Here is a 24,769-nt window from a genome sequence, read left to right as displayed (position 1 = left end):
AGAAACCCAGTCAGACACTGGGAGTTCGGGGAACAAGGCTTTGCTCGCTGTCAATGGAGCCTTGAAGTTGCTGCCTTCCATGGTCAGTCACCTGTCAAGACTTCCTGCCCTCTCTCCCGCTCCACTGGTCTCTCACGCTGACACCCACGAGAGCTGGCCTATAGTTGACAAAGTCCTACCAGCCTGCATCTGGTCTCAGCCCTGTCTGGTGCGATGCTCACTGCCGATAGGGCACTCATTCTCATTCTCTCCAGCAGTCTTAAAGAGGCTACGTCAGTCAGCCAAGATCAAACAGCTGGCAAGACTCTGGAGAAGACAGTCTGGGACAATTCCCACTATAACGCTGTGTGCATACGTCACCCAGGTATCTTCCCCTTGTCTTTTTATTCATGAGCCTCTTAGAAGGCCAAGGATCAAGCCAGGTGTGGTGCTACCCAGGCAGATCTCTGGAGGTTTGAGGCTAGCCTGGTCCACACAGTGAATTCCAGGACAGCAAGGACTACATAGAGAGACTCAGAAAAACCAAAATAAATAAGTAAATAAGTGAGTAAATAAATGCCCCAGGGGTAAATTTAACAGGTAGGTTTTCTTGGCAGGTTTGAAGATACTTTATCCCCATTCCATATTTTCTATTATCACTCAAAACCTCTTCAATATTTGAAAAACTGTTTTTGGCATAGGCAATAAAATATTTTCCCCAATTTTGTATAAGAATTTTCTAGGTGTGTGTGTGTGTGTGTGTGTGTGTGTGTGTGTGTGTGTGTGTGAGATCCATGTAGCCCAGGCCGGCCTCCAACTCTATGTAGCTGAGGCTGGCCTTGAACTCCTGATCCTACTGCCTCTATCTCTCCAGTGGATAGACCGCTGGGAGGCACCCAAGCCCCAGTTCTGTCTTGTGTAACATGCAAGTGATTGGATCACCCAGATCCCAAGTTGAATTACTCGGTTGGGCTTGGGCGGGGCATGGTCAAGGGGTGGAGGGAAGTACCCTCAGCTGCAGAATTGCAGACCTCCTGCCCCCACCCCCCAACTCCTCCTGCAAAACTGGGTCAACAGCCTGCACCTGCCAAAGTGCAGGGGGTCCCTGTCTGAAGCCACCTCCTGCAAGCCTCATTAGGGTAGAGCGGCTTCTGGTGATAATTAATGTTAAACAGCCTCATGTTTATTCAGCACCGTCTATCAGGGGCCATTTTTTTTGGTAGGGGAGAGGGATCTTGGGGCTTGCTGAACCAGGAAGGCCCAGCCAGTACCCTCGGGTGCTGTTCCAAAGCTGGGGTGTTACCTGACTTGGGGTGGGGAGTACAGTGGGCTTAAGTCACTTGTCAGTTTCTATGATATCATTATAGTAGCTCTCAAGTTGTTCCCTGTTGAACTATGGGTAAACAAGTTTCCTGAAAATTGAGCCCTGGTCCCGAGGCAGACACCTGTGTGGTGTTTGAGACCAACCTGGGCTATGCAGTGAGTCGTATCAAAATTCCAAACCAAAGAAAGCAATAAAAAGTTCTCAACACCTATAAAAGAGATACTATTCATCAAAAAGAAAAAAAATGTATTGAAATAATCCACTCTAAGGAATGGTGTTAAACAAGGGAAGCTGGTTTTTAATGGCCATGAGCTGTATTATTTCACTGACAGGGGAGTCTGGAGAAGGTAATTATGCTGTCAGAAGATTAGGAGTTGCAAAAGGTACAGAAAAAATAGTGGTTGGTAGAAATGTTCTTGATCACAAGCTAAGTGTGGTGGTGCACACCAATAATCCCAGCACTCTAAGATGAAGCAGAGGAATGGGAGTCTGAGGCCAACCTGGGCTACATGAAACTTCTCAGAAAGCCAAAGAGAGTGAGAGATTCTTAGAAATGTAATATCACTGGCTAGAATCAATAAGCAAACAATACAGGGGACATCTCTTCAACATGCTTTTTTTAATATTAATTAATTTATTATGTATACAGTATTCTGTCTGCATGTATTCCTGCAGGCCAGAAGAGGGCACCAGGTCTCATTACAGATGGTTGTGAGCCACCATGTGGTTTCTGGGAATTGAACTCAAGACCTCTGGAAGAGCAGTCAGTGCTCTTAACCTCTGAGCTATCTCTCCAGCCCCCTCAACACGCTTTAAATCTCTCCCCAGCATTTGATGAGAACAGAAGCTGAGCATTGTGTGGGCAAATCCACAGTTATGATGAGAATAATAGTTTCAGCTGCTCTCAGAACTGACTGTGATCACACAGAGAGAGAGAGAGAGAGAGAGAGAGAGAGAGAGAGAGAGAGAGAGAGAGAGAGAGAGAGAGAGAGAGAGAGAGAGAGAGAGAGAGAGAGAGAGAGAGAGAGAGAAAGAGAGAGAGAGAGAGGAGAGAGAGAGAGAGGGGAGAGAGAGAGGAGAGAAAGAGAGAGAGAGAGGAGAGAGAGGGGAGAGAGGGGGGGGCACACACCTCTGTGTATTCTTATACAGATGTTAACAATTTATTCTTGTCCAATCCTTGCAAGCAGGAACTGTGCCGTCTGTGAGGAATGGAGGGGCCTGTTGGGACTCACATAGCCTAGCTTCAGATCAGCATACGAATGCTGGGCCAAAGACTCTCCAAGAGGCTTGTGGAGACAGTCTCTCACCAGGCAAGGACAAGCAGACCTTAGGAGCAGCACAGAACCCTGCTGGGACCATGAGGCCCGCATGTTCTCCTCTCTCTCATAATGTTGGTGACTTTCCTGGCGGGTTATAGTTTCACTTTGTCAGTCATGCATGGGATAGATGTGGTCATTCCTGGAAACCCCATTTTTCTCAAACATTGCCCCCTAAAATTCCTTGGGAGCTGATGCTTCTTTTCTGGAAATACCAGCTGTCACCCCAGACCCTGGGAACTTTTCTGATTCGGGGCTGACAAGATGGGAGGCAATAAAAGTTAATGGGCACATATGCGAAAAAAACACCGGGGGCATTGACTACATCTCCCAGTTCTGGGGGGAAAACATTAAGATGGAAAAGAGCATGTTATTAAAGTTCACCTTTAACAGTTAGACGTAAGCAGGCAGGACCAGGGGACAGCTGAAGAAACTCAAGCTAACTGTACGCAAGCAGCTTATGGCAAGCCATCTGCAAATATGCTTTGTTAAGTTATGAACAGTATTGTTTTTGAGAATGTGTGCCTACGTCTATGACCTTTTAGCTTTATAAGCACAGGATGTGTCTGGCTCTACATTTAAGCTAGCAAAATACTGAGTATTGTTTTTGGTTTAAAAGTTGTTCTGATTTAAAAGCTTGGAAACACTGATTATTTTTGCATGTTTAATTCTGGGAGCATGGGGAAAACATGTTTGTTTTTGAAGTATAAATAAAGATGGCTCAGGCTACTAGGGGGGTGCTACATGCGTGAAACTCACCTGGTGGCCAGACTCTTTGTACCGACGCCCCTTCCCCATCTTAGGACCTGAATCTGCTCAGGCTGGACCCTGGCAGTGGCCCAGAATCACAGATTAACAAAAAATATCCCCAAAGCAGGAGAATTTATAAAGAGGACAAACTGGATGTTCCCTTGTATTGTACTGGAAACACCAATACCTGGAGCCCCTACATCCTATACTGATGCAAATAAATCAGGATGGGTAGATTGAAAATTAGAAAATTTTAGCAGAGTGTCTCAAAGCCCTTAAGACTCTGTCTAGAAGTCAGAGTTATATGCTATTCTTATTGTATTAATGGCTTTTACAGAACATCCCAACATAGTTACTGATTTACAATATGCATATTTATACCAGATGACACAGAATTGACCTTATTATTTATTCAGTTACAAAAATAATCAGGAAGAGGAATCATCCCATATGTATAACACACATCTGATCCCATAAGGGTTTGTCAGGCCCTCTAGCACAAGGTAATGAAAAAAATTGATCAATTTTTGATAGGAAATTTGATGGAGGCCTCAGAATTTCATAAAAATTATTGTATCAACAGCAAAGGTTTGAAAAGAGATTTTTTTCCGTCACTTGGCAAGGAGCCAAGGAAATTATAAGGAAAAGTCCAACTTTTGTCCTTTACACAGCCAAACTCCACTACCTGTAGGAAGTAACCCAAAGGGCACTCAAAGGAATGAAATCTGGAAGAGGGATGTCTTCCACGTAGCAGAATTTTGAAAATTAAAATATGCATATCCCAACATTGATACCTATTCAGATTTTCAATGGGCAACTGCTTTGAGTTCAGAAAAGGCTGATTCAGTAATCACACATTTGCTAGAAGTTATGGCCGTCATGGGAGTATGAGAAAATGAAACAGATTTTTGCTCATTACAATATGAAGCATATTACAAGTATACCACACCATCCTACAGGGCAAGCAGCTATAGAAAGATCAAATCCAACTCTAAAGCATATGCTAAATAAACAGAAAGGGGTAATAAAGACCCCCAGAGATAGATTACATAAAGCCTTATTAACGTGGAATTTTCTAGATGCTAATGAAAAAAGAATGACAACAGTGAAGAGATGCTGGGCAATAGAAAAAACTATGGAATTAAATCAGTCTGTGTACTTTAAAGATGTGCTGACCACAGAATGGAAACCAGGACACGTGTTATTTTGGGGAAGAGGTTTTGCTTTTTCTTCTACTGGAGAAGAAAAGCTATGGATACCATCAAAATTGATAAAGATGAGGTTTTGTTTTTGTCTTTTCAGGAGAATAAAGGCATCCAGCTAAGGAATCTGAAGACCGTTGGACAAATGAGACCTCTGAGGGAAAAGGACAAATTATCCAGAAAAAAAAGTTACAAGAAAAACAGTAATTTGGCCTATTAGCTTATCACATCTCCAACAGGATAAAATTTCATAAATGTTTGTTTTTGCTTTTCTCTATAGGCATATAATGCAAATGGTCATTTTGTAGTCCCAGTCCAATTAAAAATTAAAGCTGGCAGGCTGGAGAGATGGCTCAGAGGTTAAGAGCACTGACTGCTCTTCCAGAGGTCTTGAGTTCAATTCCCAGCAACCACATGGTGGCTGACAACCATCTACAATTCAATCTGGTGTATATGTAATAAATAAATAACTCTTTAAAAAAAATTAAAGCTGGCTTTGGAGTTGGAGCATGGCTCTCTCCTTCTCTAAACCCAAGCATGTGTGTTAAAGCAAAACCCCAAATCTCTGTCTCGTGTCAGAAGAGCCACCTGATATGGGACAGAAGAAACAAAAATTAAACTTTTGTCATGATATTAATGGCCACACACTGTAGTAATTAATTCTATAAAAAGGCTTCATCTAGCTTCCTCCTGTTCATGACTTCAGGTGTCAGTTTCTAACAGGCAGCTAGAAACTACGTTTTTGTATGCTTGCTGTACACAATGAAGTGTGGTTCTTTAATCTCTTTGAGATCTTCCGCATATGACATTTAAAATGTTTACGTTTTCTGCAGGGGACCAAGACCATGACCTTTGAAGTCTCCAAAAGGATGATGGGACCCCACAACTGCGATTCCACCAGACTATGTAACACCACCAAGCTGAAAACACCACATAAAGATCAGCTTTGGACTAAAAACTGCTCAGGACAATTTCGAGGTAGCTAGCTGAGATGATCCAGCCTCACAGACTGCGCTAGCCAGAACTTGAGACAAGATCTACACTCATCCATTACAGAGACTGGACAACAAATGATACAGCTACCTCTCCTAGGATTTGAAAATTAACCTAAATTTTTCTTTTCAGGATTCCCTAAAGATGCCATTGCCCCCAGACAGCAGGAAATGAATTTAAGAACACAACACCCACATTCTCAAAAAGTAGGGTGGGTGATTTTTGGTCTTTCATTGGGTTATGGATATTTTTATTTAGGGTGGTTGGTTACTAGTTGTTATTGGTAATGGTCAGGAGCAAAGGAGATTAGATTCAGGGTTCTTGCTTTGAAAAGAAAAAAGGGGGATACAGATATGATAGAATATAAAGGTAGATTATTGGGTTTACTCTGGAAAGAAAAAGGGGGATATAGAAATAGGATAAAAAGTAGATATTGAATCTACTTTTAAACCAAAAAAGCAACTACTACTTTTAAATATTTTACATTTTTATGGATCTTTGTATATTAACACAAATTTGAGATTAATTTTATAAGAACGTACTGTACATACATTTTTAAAGATTTTATTTATTTATTTATTTATACAGTGTATGCCTGCATGCCAGAGAGGGCACCAGATCTCATTATAGATGGTTGTGAACCACCATATGGTTGCTGGGAATTGAACTCAGGACCTCTGGAAGAGCAGCCAGTGCCCTTAACCTCTGAGCTCTCTCTCCAACCCCTGTACATACATTTTTAATCTTGTTCAAGGTATTGTACCTATACAGCTCACTTAATAATGTAATGCAAATTTCCAGTCCTGGAAAGTTACTATTACCAACTAATTAGGATAAAAAATGCAAATTAGTAGTCATTACTATCAAACTTGTAGTCATATTAGGTATGTTTTCAAAGTCAAATAGATATATTTTAGATAGGTCATCTTTCTTTTTTTTTTTTTTTTTGAGACAGGGTTTCTCTGTAGATAGGCCATCATTAAACACTTCAGAGATCTACAGAATATGGCATTGAAGATGTTTTAATTATAGGCCCTTTTCTTTTCTTTTCTTTATGACCATGAGACATGTCTGCTCCTGGCAGCACCAATCTACGTCAGAGAAGATGGTGAGCATCGAAGAAACTTCACATGGAGTTTACTTTCTTTGTGGCAAAGCCACTGGGTAAGAAAGTGCCCTTGTATCAACTGCTGACAGCATGCTGCCCAAATTGTACGAGCAGGACACAAAAGCAAGGAATGCTGAATTTTGTCAGCCCTTCAGAATATCCTGCTTCACAGCAAAGTCTGCCAAAATATGCAAGTCCTGTAGGCTGAAGATGGATGCTCCAACGTTGCAGAGGACACTTGGGTGACTGTCCAGGCAGCCGGCTGCTTCTGTCATTTCTCACAACTTTTGGAAGTCACTTGCTTGCACTTCCTGCTTACTCAGGTAATGCTATTTCCTTCCTGGGTCTCTGATGGAGCTGAAGACTCCGCAGAGCTGTCCTGTGGCTTCCTCACGTGCCTCAGCACCTGTGTACATGCCAGGCACACAGACAAATCACTTTTCAAAGAGAGCTTGAGGGAGTCCATTGTGCTGCCTGTCTGTCCCTTTGGCCCCCTCTGGAGGGCACAGCATCAAGGGGCCACCTTGGAAGCAGAGAAGAGCAGCTCTTGAGTCTTGCCTGTGCCTTGACCTTGGGCTGCCCAGTGTTCAGAACTGGAAGAACTATGTCCAACAATCACAAACTACCTGGTCTAACGCGTTTTTTTTTTTTTTTTTTTTTTTTTGATCACAGCAGCAGGCGTGGTTAAACCTGATGTGCAGATTAGAAGACCCCTCGGGTGGCAGTGCCAAAGCCAAGATGAATCAATCAGGGAGTGGGAACGTGGGCTTTCTGGAGGTCATGGAGAGAGAAAGCAGTGCTCAGCAGAAAGCAGGCTTAGGAGGTCACAGGGATGCAGTGTTGCCATGGACTTAACGTGTAAGGTAAAGTCAGAAGGGGACAAAGATTCTGCCCATGTTCAGAGTGTTGTGGCTCTAGGTACTAAGGAAAGGTTGGCGGGGCCTGGGGCTTGGAGGGGTCTCTGGGTATGGTGAGTGTCTTAAGTCAGTGTCCTAGGCAACTCTTATAAAGGAACGCATTTCACCCAGTGGTGGTGGCGCACACCTTTAATCCCAGCACTTGGGAGGCAGAGGCAGGTGGATCTCTGTGAGTTCGAGGCCAGCCTGGTTCCAGGACAGGCTCCAAAACAATACAGAGAAACCCTGTCTTGAAAAACCAAAAAAATAAATAAATAAATACATTAAAAAAATAAAAAAATAAAGGAAAGCATTTCATTGAGGCTAGCTTATAGTTCAGAAATTTAGTCCATTATCGTCATGTTCTGGGGTTCAGCAGTATGCAGGCACACACGATGCTAGGGAAGTAGCTGAGAGTTCTACATCCAGATCTGCAGGCATCAGGGAGACACAGGGCCTGGCCTGAGGTTTCAGAAGCCCCCCACCCACCCTCAGTGACATACTTCCTCCAGTAAGGCCACACCTCCTGTAACCAGGCCACACCTCCTAATCCTTCTCAAGTAGCATCACTCCCTGACGACTCAGCATTTAAGTGTGTGAGCCTATGAGGGCCATTCCTGTTCAAACCACCACGGTGTCTCAGAGAAGACAGCAGATGCTGCTGTCAGTGTTCTTAGAGATTCACCGTTCAGTGGTGTGGGGTCACAAAAACGGAGACAAGGTGGTGTGACACAACACAATTGTACAATTGTGGGATGTTTGTGCACTGTGTGAAGATGTACTGCTGCCATTGGTTTAATAAAGAGCTGAATGGCCAATAGCTAGGAAGGAGAGACAGGCGGGACTTCTGGGCAGAGAGAGGAAGAGGAAGAGGATGATGGAGGTGTGGCAGGGCACCAGGAGGCACGGAGAGGAAACAGGAGGTGCGAGATGGGAGAGAGGTAACACCATGTGATAGCAGGTGGGTTAATATAAATGGGCTGATTTAAGTTGTAAAAGCTAGTTAGGAACAAGCCTAAGCTATAGGCTGAGCTTTCATAATTAGTACAAAGTCTCTGTGCCATTATTTGGGAGCTGGCTGGCAGGACAGAAGAAGACTTGTTTATACAATACTACTGACCAAATAAATGCTCTCCTGTGAAAATCGATCCATTTATCCCCCTGGCCATGAACTATACACGTTTTATTTTACAATGTTCATTGATGTTCCCCCTGCATGTGTGTCTGTCTGTGTGAGGGTGTCGGAAGCCCCAGAATTGGAGTTACAGACAGGTGTGAGCTGCCGTGTTTGTTCTGTGAATTGGACCCAGGTCCCCCTGGAAGGGCAGCCGGTACATTGAGCCACTGAATCATCTCTACAGCCCCAAATGTTCTTAAATGGCTAGGAGAGAAAATTTTATGTTAATTATACCAAAATGTTAAAAGTTGGGGGAAACTGTGTGTTGTCTGCAAACTAAACACAAAGGCAGGCATAGAGCATGAGGTGGCGTCGTCACAGGGCTACAACGTGCTGGCACGCTGCCCCACGGGTAGCGCTGACAAGCACTGTACCCTGTCTCCTCAGAGCTCCCTGCTTCCCTCAGAGCTAAGCTGTATGGCAAGCTGGCCAATTGTCTGTTAATATTTTATTTCATACCTGTTGAATGCCTGTATTGTTATAGACTTTGATTTTTTTATACTCCCGTTTTCACACATGTCTTTTACCTGCCATGCTTTTTGCTTTTGTGAATTTGAATGGATGTGGGGGCCAAGGGGGGGGCTTGGGTTTCCTTCCTCAGATATCATCCACCTTATTTTATGAAACAGGCTCTCGCCTTGGCCCAGAGCTCACTGATTAAACTAGGTCGGCTGGACAGTAAGTTTCAGGGTCCTCTTGTCTCAACCTCCCAGAGCTAGGATTAAGACACACACCACCACCACCATGAACCACTTTTTTACATCAGTTCTGGAGATTAATCTGAGTTCCTCATGTTTCTGCATCAAGCATGTTACTATGTACCATGTGCATGCCTGGTGCTAATTGGTATGCATGAACAGAGTGTGGCTGAGACTTGTCAAGTTACAGAAACACATTGTATTTTGGTTTGCTCTTAGCTCAAAGCTCTTCCTAATAGGTTAACAGGAAGACAAATATGCAGATTGCTAATTCAAAGAGTAACAAAGTTCAGGCCCAGTGATACAGTTGGACTTACTCAGTTTTGAAACAGAGTCTCACATAGCCCCGGTTGACCTTGAACTTTTGACCCTTGAGCGATGGGATTACTGTCCTGTGGTGTAGCGGATGAACCCAGGGCTCCCTTTACAACTAGGCAAGCACTCTACCACCTCTGCTAGATCCCCAGCTCCACGATTTGTTTGTTAGAGCTGCGTCTGGAGCCAGCCCATCATTCCAGCTCTTGGGGCTCAGCCCCAGCTTCTCCCAGGGGAGGTGCTTTCAGAGGGGATGCTGAAGGAGAGGAAGCCGTTATGATGCGCCACGGTGGTGATGTTTTGCCTGTGATACAACAAATAAAGCTTGCCTGAAGATCAGAGAGTGAAGTGGCCATCCACTTAGAGAGTTGTCACTTCTACCAAACGCTCAGACTGAAGGGGCCAGCCACCAAGCCTCAGACTCCCTGAGCTCTGTCTCCTCTCGCTTTATATCCCAAGTGCTGGGATCACCTTTGTGTGAGCTCTGTTTCTCTTTTAGACTGGATCCATTTCCTGTAGCTCAGGGTGGCCTTGAACTCACAGAGATCCATCCACCTCTGTCTCCTGAGTGCTAGAATTAAAGGTGTGGCCACCACTGCCTGGCCTCTATGGTTAGCTAGTGTGGCTAGTTTTGTGCGCTCTGATCTTCAGGCAAGCTTTATTTGTTAGATTACAAACAGAATATCTCCCCCTCCCCCCTGCCCCAGAGCACAGCGCCAAGGATTGAAGGAGAGAGCCGCCCACTTCCATATGTGTCATGCCCAATTTCCCCTTGCTTCTCAACTCCCCGGGAGACACCACTATCCCATTGTACTTATGAAGAAACTGAGGCTTCAACAGGGCAAATATTTGTTCCAGGCCACACAGTTGGTAGTAGAAACTAGACCTAAAACCATTTGAGAAGCTTGAGGATTGAGACCATTGATCTGCTCCTACCCTCACTCCCCAGAGAGCTCAGATTATACCATTATTATCTGTTGCACCCTTCCCCCATGGGGGTCTGCTGACCAGCTTGTGGGTCTGCTGACCAGCTTGTGACTAGGAGCTTCTAGCAAAACACCTCTTGTCCCCTCCTCCTAGTAAGGCCTGCATGCAAGTTCCTGTTTTCTGTAAATGATAATTCCTGTTTTTGGTCCATCCTTTGCCAGGAGGGCCCTGGGAATGTAGGCTTCTGACCTTGGTGGTTTTCCACCATATCTGCCTGGTATTTAAAGCTCCGCTCTTGTAAAAACAAACACTGTTCTCCTTGTAAGAATGAGCCACTCTCTTTGTCTCCATTTACATCCTTAGCCCTTGGCTTGGATCCTTGTGAAGTGTTGTAGCCCCGAAACACCGTAACCGCCAACAGCTGGCTACAGATGGAGGACCCACCGAGATCGGGAGAGAAGGGAAACTGCTGAAGAAATACACTCAAATGCTGGCCAGCAAGTAAGGTAGGAGGGTGTATTTGGATAGGGGCACAGAGTCAGGCCCCAAATAGTGGGTCAGCCCCCGCAGAGGGATGGTTTTGAGCCAGGTCCCCAAACGGTGGGTCAACCCCTGTAGAGGGGTCGTTTGAAGTTAGGCTCCAGCCCTCACTTGACCCATTGGAGTCAAGGTTGTCAGGGATTTCCTGAGAGTCCACCCCCACAGAAAGGCAGCCAGCATTCTCATTAAGGTTAGGAGTGAGTGTATTAAATATGGATGCTACTAGTTCCTACCCTCTTTTGGAGGACCATTTCACCCAATTGTTAAAATGTCAGGGGACACATATCATACGTAAGACAGCTAAGGATTTCTTAAAAACTATACATAAAGTCAGCCCTTGGTTTTTGGTCTCTGGTGATCTTAATTTCCTCAATTGGCACCAGGTTAGAGTGGACCTACAAAGAACTTTACATAAGGAAGGGTCAATTACCATACCAATTGTTGCCTTTTCTCTGTGGCGTCTTGTAAGGACGCACTTATTAGTGATAATACGGTGGTAAGAGAATAGGTCAAAAGAGCTAAAGATGCCTTCACAGAGGCTCAAGACCTAGAGTCTGTTAGATCAATTCAGACTTCTAATGTTCCTTCTTCTGAGTCTTCCCCCTCTTCTTCGGGGGATGGGACTGAGGAACACAAAAAGCCTTGACTTGAAAAAGGCATCCTCAAATTAAAACATAAGCTTAAAAAAATGCTCCCTGAAGCCGTGGCCCCCTGCCTGTAGTCCTAAATGTTCCGGTTCTCTGTCTTCTTCCTCAGGGCCAGGGTTGGAGAGAACATTCCCTTCTTGGCTTTGGAGAAGTGGAATGGTTGAAGGAGGCAGTTGTGGCGTGTGGGCCTGGAGGGGTGAGTGCTGGGAACTATGTGGCCAGGCAGCTTGGCGCAGCGGATTTCCCTGGTGGGAATTTGGAGGGGCTTGCTGGCACCGGAGCCTATGCGGCTCTGGGCCAGCAGGTTCTTTACGACCTGGCTGTTTGTGCGCAGACCTCAGTGGCTGCTGGCTGCACATTTGGCGGTCTTCAGACCACCTTGGGATTGGCTGGCTTACAGGTGTCACCAGAAAAGGTACAGGAGGAGCTTCCATGTCATTGTCTGGGAAATTGCTTATTTCATAACAGGGCGCACCCTCAGAAAGTCAGTCTTCGCCTGGACATCCTTCCAACATTAAATGATTTTCAAAAGCTTCTGGGAGATATCAACTGGATCAGACCTATCTTAAAAATTACTACTGGGCAACTTAAACCTCTTTTTGATATATTGCAAGGGGATTCGGATCCCAACTCTCCTCGAGTCCTCACTGCGGCAGGACGGGAGTGTATTCATTTGATTTAAAAAGCCTTAGAAGGGCTCATTTGGATTATAAGACTATGCACAGCCTCTAAAATTGTTAGTGTTTTGTTCTGCTCATGCTCCTACGGGAGTGTTTTGACAAGAGAGTCCCATTCTTTGGGTTCATTCTCAAGCCTCCCCTTCTAAATCTGTGGTGTCCTACCCCCAAGCTATAGTTGTGCTCCTGTTGAAAGCACAAAAGGTTGCCTTACAAACCTTTGGCAAGGAGCCAGATCAGGTTATTACACCTTTGTCCTATCAACAAATAGAGTGGCTGCAAAATAATAATTATGATTGGGCCATTTTTCTCTCTGCTACTCAGAGTTATTTTGATAATCATTACCCATCCAATAATTTGGTTTCCTTTTTTAAAATGCATCCTTTGATTTTCCTAAAAATTGTAATCTTTCAGCCTATTTCTAAGGGGCAAGTGGTTTTCACAGATGGTTCCTCTAAAGGTACAGCTGTAATCATCTCTTATCTCATCATTAAGACAGCCAGAATTCCTGCAACTTCTGCCCAAATGGCCAAACTTTCAGCCCCAGCCTTGGCTCTACAACTCTTCCCCATGGAATCATTAAACATGTATACCGATAGTCAATATGCTGCTCATATTATTCAACCCTTGGAGACTGCTGCCTGTGTCACTCCCATCTCTAGGATACAAGAGAGTTTATTACAGGCACAAGGTCTGCTATCATCACTGGCGGCCTGCTGTACAGCAAAAACTTCTAGTTAAATGGCAAGACCTGACCTTGGGTCTTTGGAAAGGACCAGATTTGGTTTTGGTATGGGCCTGGGGGTCTGTTTGTGTATTCGCACAGGATGGTGAGTCCCCAATTTGGGTTCTGGAGCATTGTGTGTGCTCTGTTCCTGCTGATACACATCAGCCGCCAAGAGACTCCTGATGCTGATTCATCCATTGCTGATTTTTTCCTAATGCCTCTGTTATTGGCCTTAAGATCACCCCCTGACCCTAGGCGTTGGCAGGACCCACTTAATTGATCCTCTTTTGAGCTGGGTCACACCAACCTTCTCAGGATGGATTTGACTGCTTAAACATTTGCTACATTCAATAACACTCCCTCGGGAGAAGTGCTTAATTATTTCCTCCAGGAGTGCCACTTGAGAAGCTGTTGAAATGGTAAAATATAAGCTTTGGTGGTCCATGTTCCAGGTGTCATGCCTATTCCAGTGGAACACTCAGGAGAGAACCAACTCTCATGGCACGGGAGAGACTTTGACATCACTGCGGCTGCAGTTTCTGGCTTCCCTATCTCTTAGTTGCCATGACAGGCATGCTGGATAAACCCCCAGGGGAGGGTGCATCTACCTTAAGTTCCCAAATTTATATTAATTACAATTGGGCTCTTTAAATCTTAATTAACAAATGGACTTAGTTGGCTATTCTAACTGAGACCACGGTGCCCCCCTTTTGGGAGACCCCCCCCTCTTGAGAAACGGAGTGGGTCGCTAGCCCTCAGGATTATGACCCTGGGCAACACAGTCTTTAGCCCTAGTTTGCCTTTGCCACATGAAAGGCCACAAGCCCAGCACCATTTTCTTACAAAGCAGATCATGCTTTCCTTGTCAACACACAACCCCTCAGTGCAGAGGCAGCAAGACAAATGAGTATCAGTGACAGGTACGTCCTGGGGGATATCTACCAACCTAAGACAGAGGGTTTGTGAGGCCTGGGCAGGCTTCTTGATGATGTTAACATCCTGGGCAACCTAAGCCAGATGCTCATTTTTTAATTATATAAAAAAAGGGGGATTTGTTGCACCCTTCCCCCATGGGGGTCTGTTGACCAGCTTGTGACTAGGAGCCTCTAGCAAAACACCTCTTGTCCCCTCCTCCCAGTAAGGCCTGCAGGCAGGTTCCTGTTTTCTGTCCATCCTTATTGTCTAAATGCTAATTCCTATTATTGGCTCATCCTTTGCCAGGAGGGCCCTGGGAATGTAGGCTTCTGAGCTTGGTGGGTTTCCACCATATCTGCCTGGTATTTAAAGCTCCGCTCTTGTAAAAACAAACGCCATTCTCCTTGTAAGAATGAGCTGCTGTCTTGGTCTCCATTTACATCCTTAGCCCTTGGCTCAGAATGTTGTGAAGTGTTGTAGCCCCAAAACACTGTAACCACCGCCAACAGCTCGCTACAATTATCTATTTATCAGAGCCCATCCAAGCTTGGGTAAGAGACTTGATCTCTCTGTGCCCCAGTTTCTCATCTATAAAACGAGTCTGTGATCTCATCCTACTCCAGAGCCGTCTTAGGGTTTTTATTGCTGCGAAGAGACACCATGTCCATGGCAACTCTTAAATAAAACATTTAATTGGGGTGGTTGTGATTACAGTTCCAGAGGTTTAGTCCATTATCACCATGACAGGGAGCACGGAGGCGTGCAGGCAGACACGGTGCTGGAGCTAAGAGTGGTACATCTTGACTAGAAGGCAGCGGGAAGTTGACTGACTGCCACACTGAGTGACACTCGAGAAGATACCTCAAAGCCCGCCCCGCACTTCCTCCAGCAAGGCCACACCCACTCCAACAAAGCCACGCCTCCTAACAGCATCGCTCTCTTTGGGGGCCATTCTCTTTCCAACCACCCCAAGGGCTGCGATGAAGATCAGTACGTCAGCACGCGGAGACTCCTCCTCAGGCACGGCTGCTGTGTTCAGTGTCTGCATCTGCTGCGCCTCCTGGGCTCTCTGCCAGGCTCTCAGGGCTTGAGCTCTTCCTCAAACGTTATGCTTCTAAGAGAGATGGCTCTGGGGAAATATTAGAATCCAGGACCCCGCTCCTGAGAGATGGCCTTGCACACGATCATTTTCCTTGCCTGGTTCCGTTCTGGCTCAGGCTGATTAAAAGCTGCTACTGTCCCTAGCAAGCTGAGAAGCCAGACACACATCCCTTTGAGGAGAATCTAACCGGCAGGTAGAGAGTGGAGATAACGGGCCCACCCCACTGGGAGGCTGAAGGTACTCAATTTTCTGGAACCTAGATAAGCAGCGGGACAGAGAGCTGAGCCAGGCAGCCGAGGGCTGTGTAAGTTGTTAGAAGCTAGTGATGTGATCCCTGACTGGGACGAAGGGAAAGCAAAGATGCCTGAGGTTGTAGCACCAGACAGGATGGGAGAGACAACAGCACCCAGGAGGAAGAAAGCCCCAGCCATCAGCTCCCAGCTACCTTCTGGCTGCTGCAGGGAGAGGGGGGTTGTTTCTCTGAGACCCAGGGGCTCCACAACTTCTTCAAGGAAAAGTTCATAAAGATCAACAAACATGAGCAAAGAGACACCAAAATGGCAATTTGTAGGTTCGAAGCCAGAGGGCAAGCTAAAAGAAAGACACACTGGGTATTCAGATTGGGAGACCCACACCACTGGAGGCTCCTTTATGACCAGGCTGTGTATCTGACCAAGGCTTATGAACTTGACTGTGGTGTATAACTTGACTGCATGGGTCTGGGTATCTTGAAATATCCTGTTAAGAAGCACTTAGTATGTGCCACAGCCCAGGAGGACTAAAACTATACCAGTATCGTGATAGTTACTTTTCTTTCCTGTTAGGACAAAATATCTGGCAAAAAGCAGCAGAAACGTGGAGGGGCTTCCTTGGGCTCACTGTTTGTTTGTGGGAGCAGCCCGTCATTGTGGAGGAGGCTGGGCAGCAGGAACGCGAGACTGGTCTGTCCCGTGTCTACCATCAGGAGGCGGAGGGATGAGCAGCCGCCCAGGTGGCCTCTCCTGTCTCCCTTTTCATTTAGTCCATGGTTGCTGGCCTTCGGAGAGTAAGGCCGAGAGGGCTGTGTAGTGCAGTGTGGCGTCTGGGTACTGAACAACCCTTGTCCCAGGTTTCTTGGGGACCTGAGAAAGAAGGTGAAGCAGACAGAAACCCAATGTGGGCGTTGCTGGCATCCAGACAGGAGCTTGCTTTGTTCCGTAAGGGCTGGACAACTGAGGGCCCGGGATCAGCTTCAGGTTAAGGATCTGCCTCCGAGACAGACTTCATGGGTTCAAAGTGCTTCTGCTGTGCAAGCTACTGATCTTGAATCAGTCATGTCTCTCTCCCCTCAGTTTCTACATCCATGTAGGGGACAAGCAGAGACTACATTTTGTTGGTTTCTGTGAATGAATCGTGCATAGGGCACACTGTGAGGTCCCCAGGAAACAGTAGATCGTAGCTGCCTTCCCTTGGGCCCAAGTACTAGGAAAAGCTCCTGAGTTCTCTCACCTGAGCTCAGGGAACGGGTAATTTCCCTCTCATACTATTTAACATTCTGGCAGGAGAGAGACGAGGATCAGCTCTGCAGCCCAGAGGGCAGAGGAGCAGGACACCAAGGAAGAAACTGAGGGAGTGACCCGAAAGGGTTTGCACGTGGCCTCCCTGCCTGTGGGACACAGAGGAGCAGGACACCAAGGAAGAAACTGAGGGAGTGATCCAAAAGGATTTGCACGTGGCCACCCTGCCTGTGGGACACAGGCTAATTCATGGGCCCCACAGTGGCTGTGGACTTACATGATTGCCTCAGAGCAGGTGTGACAGAATCAGTCTCCTTGTGGCCATGACTGCCCCTGGCTCAGCCCAAGGCTCCTAGGTTCAGGTCAGGCAGAACTTTTGCCACAAGCCTGAAAACACTCAACAGGGTGCAGAGTCTAACACTGTCTTCCTCTTACTCTAGGTAGAGAGATCTTGTGCACATGAATGAGAGAGAGGGAGGAGAAGAGAGAGACAGAGACAGAGACAGAGACAGAGACACACAGAGAATGACAAGCCTCGGGGGATAAGGATGACTAAGATTGAGAAAGGTAATGTATTGAATATTTGAGAAATGTTAATTGGCCTAAGTAACCAGCACTGCTCAGGATCCTGGAGATGCTACATTAAGAGAGATGGTTGAGGCTGGGCTGTGGTGGCCATGCCTTTAATCCCAGCACTCGGGAGGCAGAGGCAGGTGGATATCTGTGAGTTCGAGGCCACCTTGGTCTACAGAAAGAGTTCCAGGACAGGCTCAAAAGGTACACAAAGAAAGAAACCCTGTCTTGAAAAACCAGAAAGGGGGGATGGAGGGAGAGAGATAGATAGAGATAGATGGAGAGAGAGAGAGAGAGAGAGAGAGAGAGAGAGAGAGGTGGTTAAGGGGTCTTCTATCCTCCAAAGCAGCTATGCACTCTTTGTCTTATTTTTAATGCTTAGGTGGGGCGGGGTCTTGTTTCTTAACTTATGTTTTGATCTGCTTATTTCCAGGCAAAGGGAACATTGCTTCTTATCTGTAAACCGGGAAATGTTCTGAAACCTTCCTTTCTCCAAAGGTCACATCAGCAGAGTCAGGCCCACCAATCATCCGGCCCTGTGTTTAAGCCACACTCAGCACACGTGGAATAGAACGGAGGGCTGCAGTCAGTATTGCTCTCCATTTTACGGAGTGCGAGACGTGTAGAATGTTACGTCAAGAGCATAGGGCTGAAGGGGGAACGGGCATGGAGCCTAACTCCCTGTTTCCCGTGTCTGGGAGGCCCGAGACCACTGCTTTACCCCCTGAACCTTCTTTTCCTCTTGCCACATTGGATAATCACACACACGGCTGAACAGGCAGGGCTGGAAAAAATCACCGAAGGAAGGAATGCTGGTGTGGCCTGTCTGAGGGTGATGCTCCTCAATTCTACCTCTAGGAAAGTGTGGGACTGAGCTGACACACAGCCGAGATGTCCGTCTAGCCTGACTACCTCTGTTTTGTGTTGTTTCCTATTTTAGAAGGATACGGATCTGGCCGCACTTACTGTCTCCTTAGAGTTCCCATGCTTTCCATGCCCGGTAACCTGAGTTGAATGCTTGCTTAGGAATCTGACCAGGACTAGCCCTCTGCTTGCACGGGCCAGGGGACTCGGCAGTCCACACAGATGCACAGCTGTTGTTTGGTGGAACTAAGCTCACTTGGGCATAAGCATCTTCAAGTTTAGGAGCCACTGTGTGTTCCCATTGGTCATGGAGACCCCTCGAAGAGCCAGGAAAGATGGCGGCACCTCCTGCTTGCAGGCGCTGGTGTTTGGAAGTGCTGTTTTGGTACTCCAGGTTCCAAGGTGTTGGAAGGAGTCCCTGTCTCCTAACTCCTTGCTCTGCTTGGATTCTAAATGCTCACCGTGCTCTTGTTAGAACCCAGCTTTTAAAAACCTATTTTCTCCTGGGAGACCCTCCGCTCTATCCCCAGGAATCTTGAGCTCTGAAGATCCAGGCCACCAGGCAGCCCTAGGAAAAGGTGCCGTTTACCCCGCTTCTGCCCTCAGGGCGCCATAGCCCAGGGAGTCACTCGCCTGTGTGGCCCAGCTTTGCCTCTTCAGCTCACGTGAGGGCGGCAGCTGCGGCTTTGGAAGCAAGCTAGCCTGAACTCAACCCAGGGCCTTGTCTAACATGGTGCTGCACGGGCCAGCCTGGGATACACAGGGAGACACTGTCAAACAACACACCCAAACGAGAGGTAGTAAATGACAATGCCCACGCCTCTAGGTTATAGTGAGAACCTAAGATTCTTTTTTTTTGCGTATAAAATTAATGCTTGTGCAAAGCACATACTTTCTACGTGTTTTACATAACTTAAAAATTACTCCAAACACCCTAACACATCTCCTTAGAATGAGCAAGAGGCTGTACACTCACATACTAGCCACTCAATAGTGCCCTTTCCCGGGACCGCTGTGGCTGGTGCCCTCAGCAAACCAGCCTTCTGTTTCTCCTGGCTCAAAATAAGAACCTGCCTCCCCCCCCGCGCACGCGCACACACACACACACGCACACACACACGCACACACACACACACGCACACACACACACGACTGCATACGCACACACACACACGCACACACGCACACACACACGCACACACACACGCACACACACGCACACACACGCACACACACGCACACACACACGCACACACGCACACACACACGCACACACACACACACGACTGCATACGCACACACACGTGTGTACACAAACCTTCATAGTTCCATGTGTCGCTTTCACAGTACCCCCCCCCCCATACTGTTAACATTCTAATGCCCACTTGAGAGCTGGTAAGCCAGCCCAGCTCAGCTCCAAGGAGATGGGAAGTTAAAAGCATTTCTCAGTACAACAAAATGCACCAATTACATGACAGGCCAGAGAGCAGAGTTTTTGAGAAATGCCGTAAATAACCAATTTCTGGTATTTCCCACTTTAAATAGCATAAAGAAAAAGTTCTTTCTTTTCCTTCTTTTTTTTGTTCTTTCTGTGTTTTTGAAACAGAGTTTCTCTGTGTAACCCTGACTATTGGAACTCGCTCTGTAGACCAGGCTGGCTTCAAACTCAGAGATCCGCCTGCCCCTGCCTCCTGAGTGCTGGGATTAAAGGTGTGTGCCGCCATGGCCCAGTCTTAAAGACAAATTTCTTAAGGCTCCCAGGAACCCTGTGATTTCCAGAAAGAGAAGACTCTAGATGCCACCTGTACCTTTACAATCTTCCATGGTGACCCAATCCTATCTTCTTTCACCAAAGAAACTAGGATGTATTTTTATAATTTGTTGGTATTCTATTTTCTTTCCTTAAAATTTTTTAAATTAAGAAAACTGAGTTTAAGCAAGGCATGGTGGCAACACCTTTGATCCCAGCGCTGGGGAGGCAGAGGCAGGGGAGATCATTGAATTTGAGGCCAGCCTGGTCTACATAGTATGTTCCAGGACAGACAGGGCTACACAGAAAAACCATCTTAAAAAAGAAAGTCAAAACCAAGAAAGGAAAAGAAAGAAAGAATGAGAAAAAGGAGGGAAGGAGGGAGGGAAAGAGGGAGGGAGGGGGAGGGAAGAAAACTGAGTTTAATTCCTTGAGCATGTGGTGTCCCTGGGGGGGTTTTCGGTAAGGGCTTGATGTTAGTACATGATGCTCAGTCACCCCACGTTTTCCAGGCCGCCTCTATCCTCCATGCCTCCACCTTGCTTTCCCGACTCACTCACATGAACCTGAGTTCTGACTCTCGACGGACCAGGACTTCACGGAGACGCTGGATTTTCGCCATCTCCAGCTCGATCTCCTCTGGCATCATGCTGGTCTCAGCCATAGAGATGATGTCCAGCTGGCCTGTGTGAACGGGAAACTGGCGTCAGGACTCTAATGCCATGAGGGCTTTCAAAACCTGGGCGTGCTTCCTCATCCCAACGGCCAGGGAGACAGAGGCAGGAGGGTCACGAGTTCGAGTTCCATCTGGGACACATACTGAGATCCTGTCTCTCCGGAAAAACAAGAATTCCTACAGGGAAAACTCTGCCACTGCTCTGGGGAGCAGCCATGCCCCAGCAGCCATAACACACCACAGGGGGCACAGACATGAACTGGGCTGACAGTGTGTGTGAGCGAAGGAGCCTTCCAAATCCAGGACACCCGTACGAGGTGATGTAAGTGACGTGTGTTGAGGCGTGGTCCCCAGCGGTGGGGTGGAGAGAAAGTGGGGCCTGTGATACTCATTAGAGATTAGACAGGTGCTCCTTCTCTCACAGGGCGGAAGGAGCCTTGTGCTAAGGCGTGTCCGTTTTCCCAGCTCGCTCATCTCTCCTGCAGGCACCTGCTGCTCTGATGCTATTTGCATTATGATGCACCGTGAGACGTCACCCTCACCCGAGCTTCCTGCCCTTCACCAGAATCAGCCTGGGTATTCTGTCATATTAGTAGAAAATGAACCAGGACATATGTGGAGCCCGGCAGGATGTCTGCCGAGCTCAGTAGGCTCGTGTATGTTTGCCCCAGGCATAGTCTGTGTCTGCCTGTTTGTTCCCAGCCCCTTATTTTGCCTTCGACCATGGCCATTTTGCATGCCCAACCCTCAAAGACCAAGGATGATTCTAGACAGAAGAAAACTCTGTTTTAATTATTTTAGGGTGTCACTAAGCAATTCCAGTAGTAGTAATACAAAGTGACAGAGCCTTGTTGTGGGAAATTTAAAGAATGCTGGTAGAAAAAAAGAAACACAGGAAAAACTGTAGGGCCACTCACTGAGGGGGTAAAGGCTCTTGCTGCCAAGGCTGATGGCCTGAACCGAAGCCTCAAAACATACAAGATGGAAGGAAAGAACCGTCACCCTCCAAGCTGTCCTCTGCCTCCACACACACGGTGGCTCACATGTGCCCTATCCCCACAGTGAATAAATAAATATAATAAAACATTATCCGTAACCACACTGCCCAGAGAGAGACTCGCTAATCACCCTTTAATGGACATCCCTCCAGGCTTTTTGTTTTTCATTCTCTTAAAAAAAAACAACCAACCAACCAACAAACAAAAGACTTTCAATGCTAAGGATCAAATATAGGACCTTGTAGGTGAGCTCTGGGCTACTGAGTTCCATCCTAGCCCCCTTCCAGCCCACTAGGGTCAGAGTAATGCAGTTACCATATGTAAGAACTGTGTGTAGTGACTGTATTGGGGATAGGGGGACGGCTCAGCAGTTAAGAGCACTGGCTGCTCTTCCAGGGGACCCAGGTTTGATTCCCAGCACCCGCAATCCTCTGTAACTCCAGTCCCAGGGGATCTGGTGCCCTCTCTTAGTCTCCACTGGCACAGACACATGTGCTGGTCAAACGCCCACACAAGTATATTACCTGTATGATTTATCACGTTCAGAAACAGAAAGATTGACAAGGACACAGATTTGGGTTTGTTTGCTTGTTTGTTTGTTTGTTTTGGAGACCAGGATTCACGTACCCTGGGTTGACCTCGAATCCCCTGTGTAGCTGAGGATGACCTTGAGCTCCCACCTGCCTTTGTCTACCTTGCACGTGCTGGGGTGACGGGCCTGCGCCACCATATTCACCACTCCCTATGGCGGTCCACGGGATGTCATATTAGGGTGACAAAGATGGAGAATCTCTCCTTCAAAATCAGAAATCTGAAACCTAAAATCCAGACTTTCGGAGCACCAGCATGACACCAAAGGCGGCAGTTCCACATCTGACCTCGGTATAAAACTACCTGCATGTGGCCAGAGAGGTGCCAAATCCTGCATCTGGAGCCACACAGGCTGGCAGCCACCAGCTGAGAACTGAACTCTGGTCCCCTGCAGGAAACAGTTCGTACTCTTATCCTTTGAGCCAACCTTCCAGCCTCAGACGTACTTAAAAGGACTACCAAAGAGCTACCAAAATGCTAGCAGCTGGAAATGTAAATATACATTACATGCACACACACACGTGCGTGTTTGAACCGTTAAACACACACCCATACATTCCCTGCTCTGCAGCACTGACTTGATGAGTCCCAACAGCTCGTCCTTTCTCTTCTCACTTGGCACGAGCCATGGGTACTTCCTGTCCTCAGGGGCTCCTCTGCAGTGGTGTGAAAGCCTGAGTCACTTCCATTTGTGACTGTGTTACAAACTGTTTCCCAGTTTAAAGAAGTTTAGGTGCCCTCCACACCCCCATATACACGGCTTTGCAGAGACCACCCCCAAAGCCAACCCTCTGCACACAATGAAGGGGCCCTTCCGGGCGACATTTCCAGAGGGAGCGGGGTGGATAAAAGGTACGATATGCTAAGGCCTTCCCGGGTGGTGCGGGCGGCTTGTTTTAAGACGTGCGTGCCGATTGCTGGCACACCACTGCCCGAGGCTGGGGTAGAGTAATGATGTGTATGAGAATGTGAGGATCTGTAGAACACTTCCCAGCATGACACGCTGGACAAACGTCTGCTCGGGGCCACCTGGCTGTGCTTCAGTCTCCTCCCCCCCCCCCAGACACCTAACAATCATGTTCTGGGCCCCATTGCTCCAGGCACCACACCAAGATGCTCCTGGACCGGAGCAAGAAGGCTCCGCTGGAGAGAGGAGAAAGGATGGGCTAGGCGGGGCATGGATGTGTTGGTAAAGTGCCCGCCATGCGCCCACGTGGGTGTGTCAAGTGCTGAGACCCAGCTGTGCCCTGCTCCAACTTACCCCGTGCTGTATGAGGCAGTGGTCTTTCAGGCCATGCCTTGCCCTAGAACGTTCCATTTCACAAACGGCTTTTGTCTCCATTTTGAGGGACAAGGATGACCGCCTCTGGGTGGACCCAGAAACAACAGCACCTGCCAGAAGCAGATCTCCCAGCGTCTGCCCAGCGCAGACTGATAAATGACTTACCCCCGTAATCTTATAGGGCTGGATTGAGACTGTAGAAGCACATGGGTGGGCGTATTAGAAATCCTATCAGGAAACAGGGCTCAAGAACTTAGGAGACGAGTTAGGCCAAGGAAAGGGGGTAGCTCCCTCGCATGGATCACACGCTCAACACGGGAACTGCCTGGTGCCACAGCAGCCCATCATCTGATGCTTGGGGTGTGGGTCAAGGACCCCCACTCCTCAACTGCCACCACTGCTGATGAGGCCTCATCAACTGCCTGCCGGTCCAGCTATTTGCCCATCGGGACCAGGACCTGTTTCCTGCTCCACGTCTGGTTTGGTCTCTTACCGCATAGCTGAACTCCCTCCATAGCCTGGCTCTCTAATGTGACCTGAAAAGTAGCTCTAGCCACAGCCCCTCCAGGCCATCGTCTTATCAACACAGGCTCCTTCTTAGCCCATTTCTGAAACCTCTTGGACTCTGCTGCAGCCTCTTTGACTTGTACTCATTTTTTAGCCCCTGTGCATACAGATAACATGGATATATTTGCCGGGCTCTGTGTTAATCTGGGGACTAATATCCATAATTCATGTTGGAATAGAAGAACCCGCACTTGCTACCAAGACAGGTGGGTTACAGGCTAAATTGCGGCTGCTGAAGCCTATAAACTGTGTGGGTTTATTGTTACTTGATAAATTCCGACCTTGTGGACAGGCACAAGCTCGTTCGCCTCTGTTCTGGCATAGCGGCTCATGATAGCAGGCATCCGTCGGCACCGGCACTGGGGAGGAGAGGCATGTGAAAAGAGACAGAGCCCTGGAGCTTGCTGACCAACTGAATCAGTAAGTTCCAAGTTCAGTGAAAGACCCAGCCTCAAAAACATAAGAGAGAGCAATAGATGAAGACACCTGACGTCAACCTCTGAGTTCCGTGTGTGTGCATGTGTAAACATAACACACACACACACACACACACACACAATAACTTCAACATTCACATTGGCTGACCATTACTGCACGTAACTTTGCTGACTCTGGGTACCCAGTGTTTGAAGGGTGATGGGGGATGCGGGATAAATGGGACTCCCTGGAATCTGATGGC

General features: G+C 47.3%; 1 protein-coding gene across 3 annotated transcripts in view; it reads right to left on the bottom strand.

Moving 5' to 3' along the window:
• Bmerb1 (bMERB domain containing 1) overlaps positions 1-24,769 on the bottom strand; it is an 89,764-nt gene that overhangs the window by 15,270 nt on the left and 49,725 nt on the right. For all 3 annotated transcript variants that reach the window (XM_040733429.1, XM_040733431.1, XM_040733430.1), the window contains exon 2: positions 20,537-20,660. In XM_040733429.1, the coding sequence (XP_040589363.1) occupies positions 20,537-20,660 (124 nt within the window). The remainder of the gene's footprint in view (positions 1-20,536; positions 20,661-24,769) is intronic.

This window comes from Mesocricetus auratus, unplaced genomic scaffold, assembly GCF_017639785.1.
Source record: "Mesocricetus auratus isolate SY011 unplaced genomic scaffold, BCM_Maur_2.0 Super-Scaffold_100031, whole genome shotgun sequence".
Lineage (NCBI taxonomy): Eukaryota > Metazoa > Chordata > Mammalia > Rodentia > Cricetidae > Mesocricetus > Mesocricetus auratus.
The sequence above is the reverse complement of the archived record's forward strand: the minus strand, read 5'-3'. Positions and strand labels throughout refer to the sequence as shown.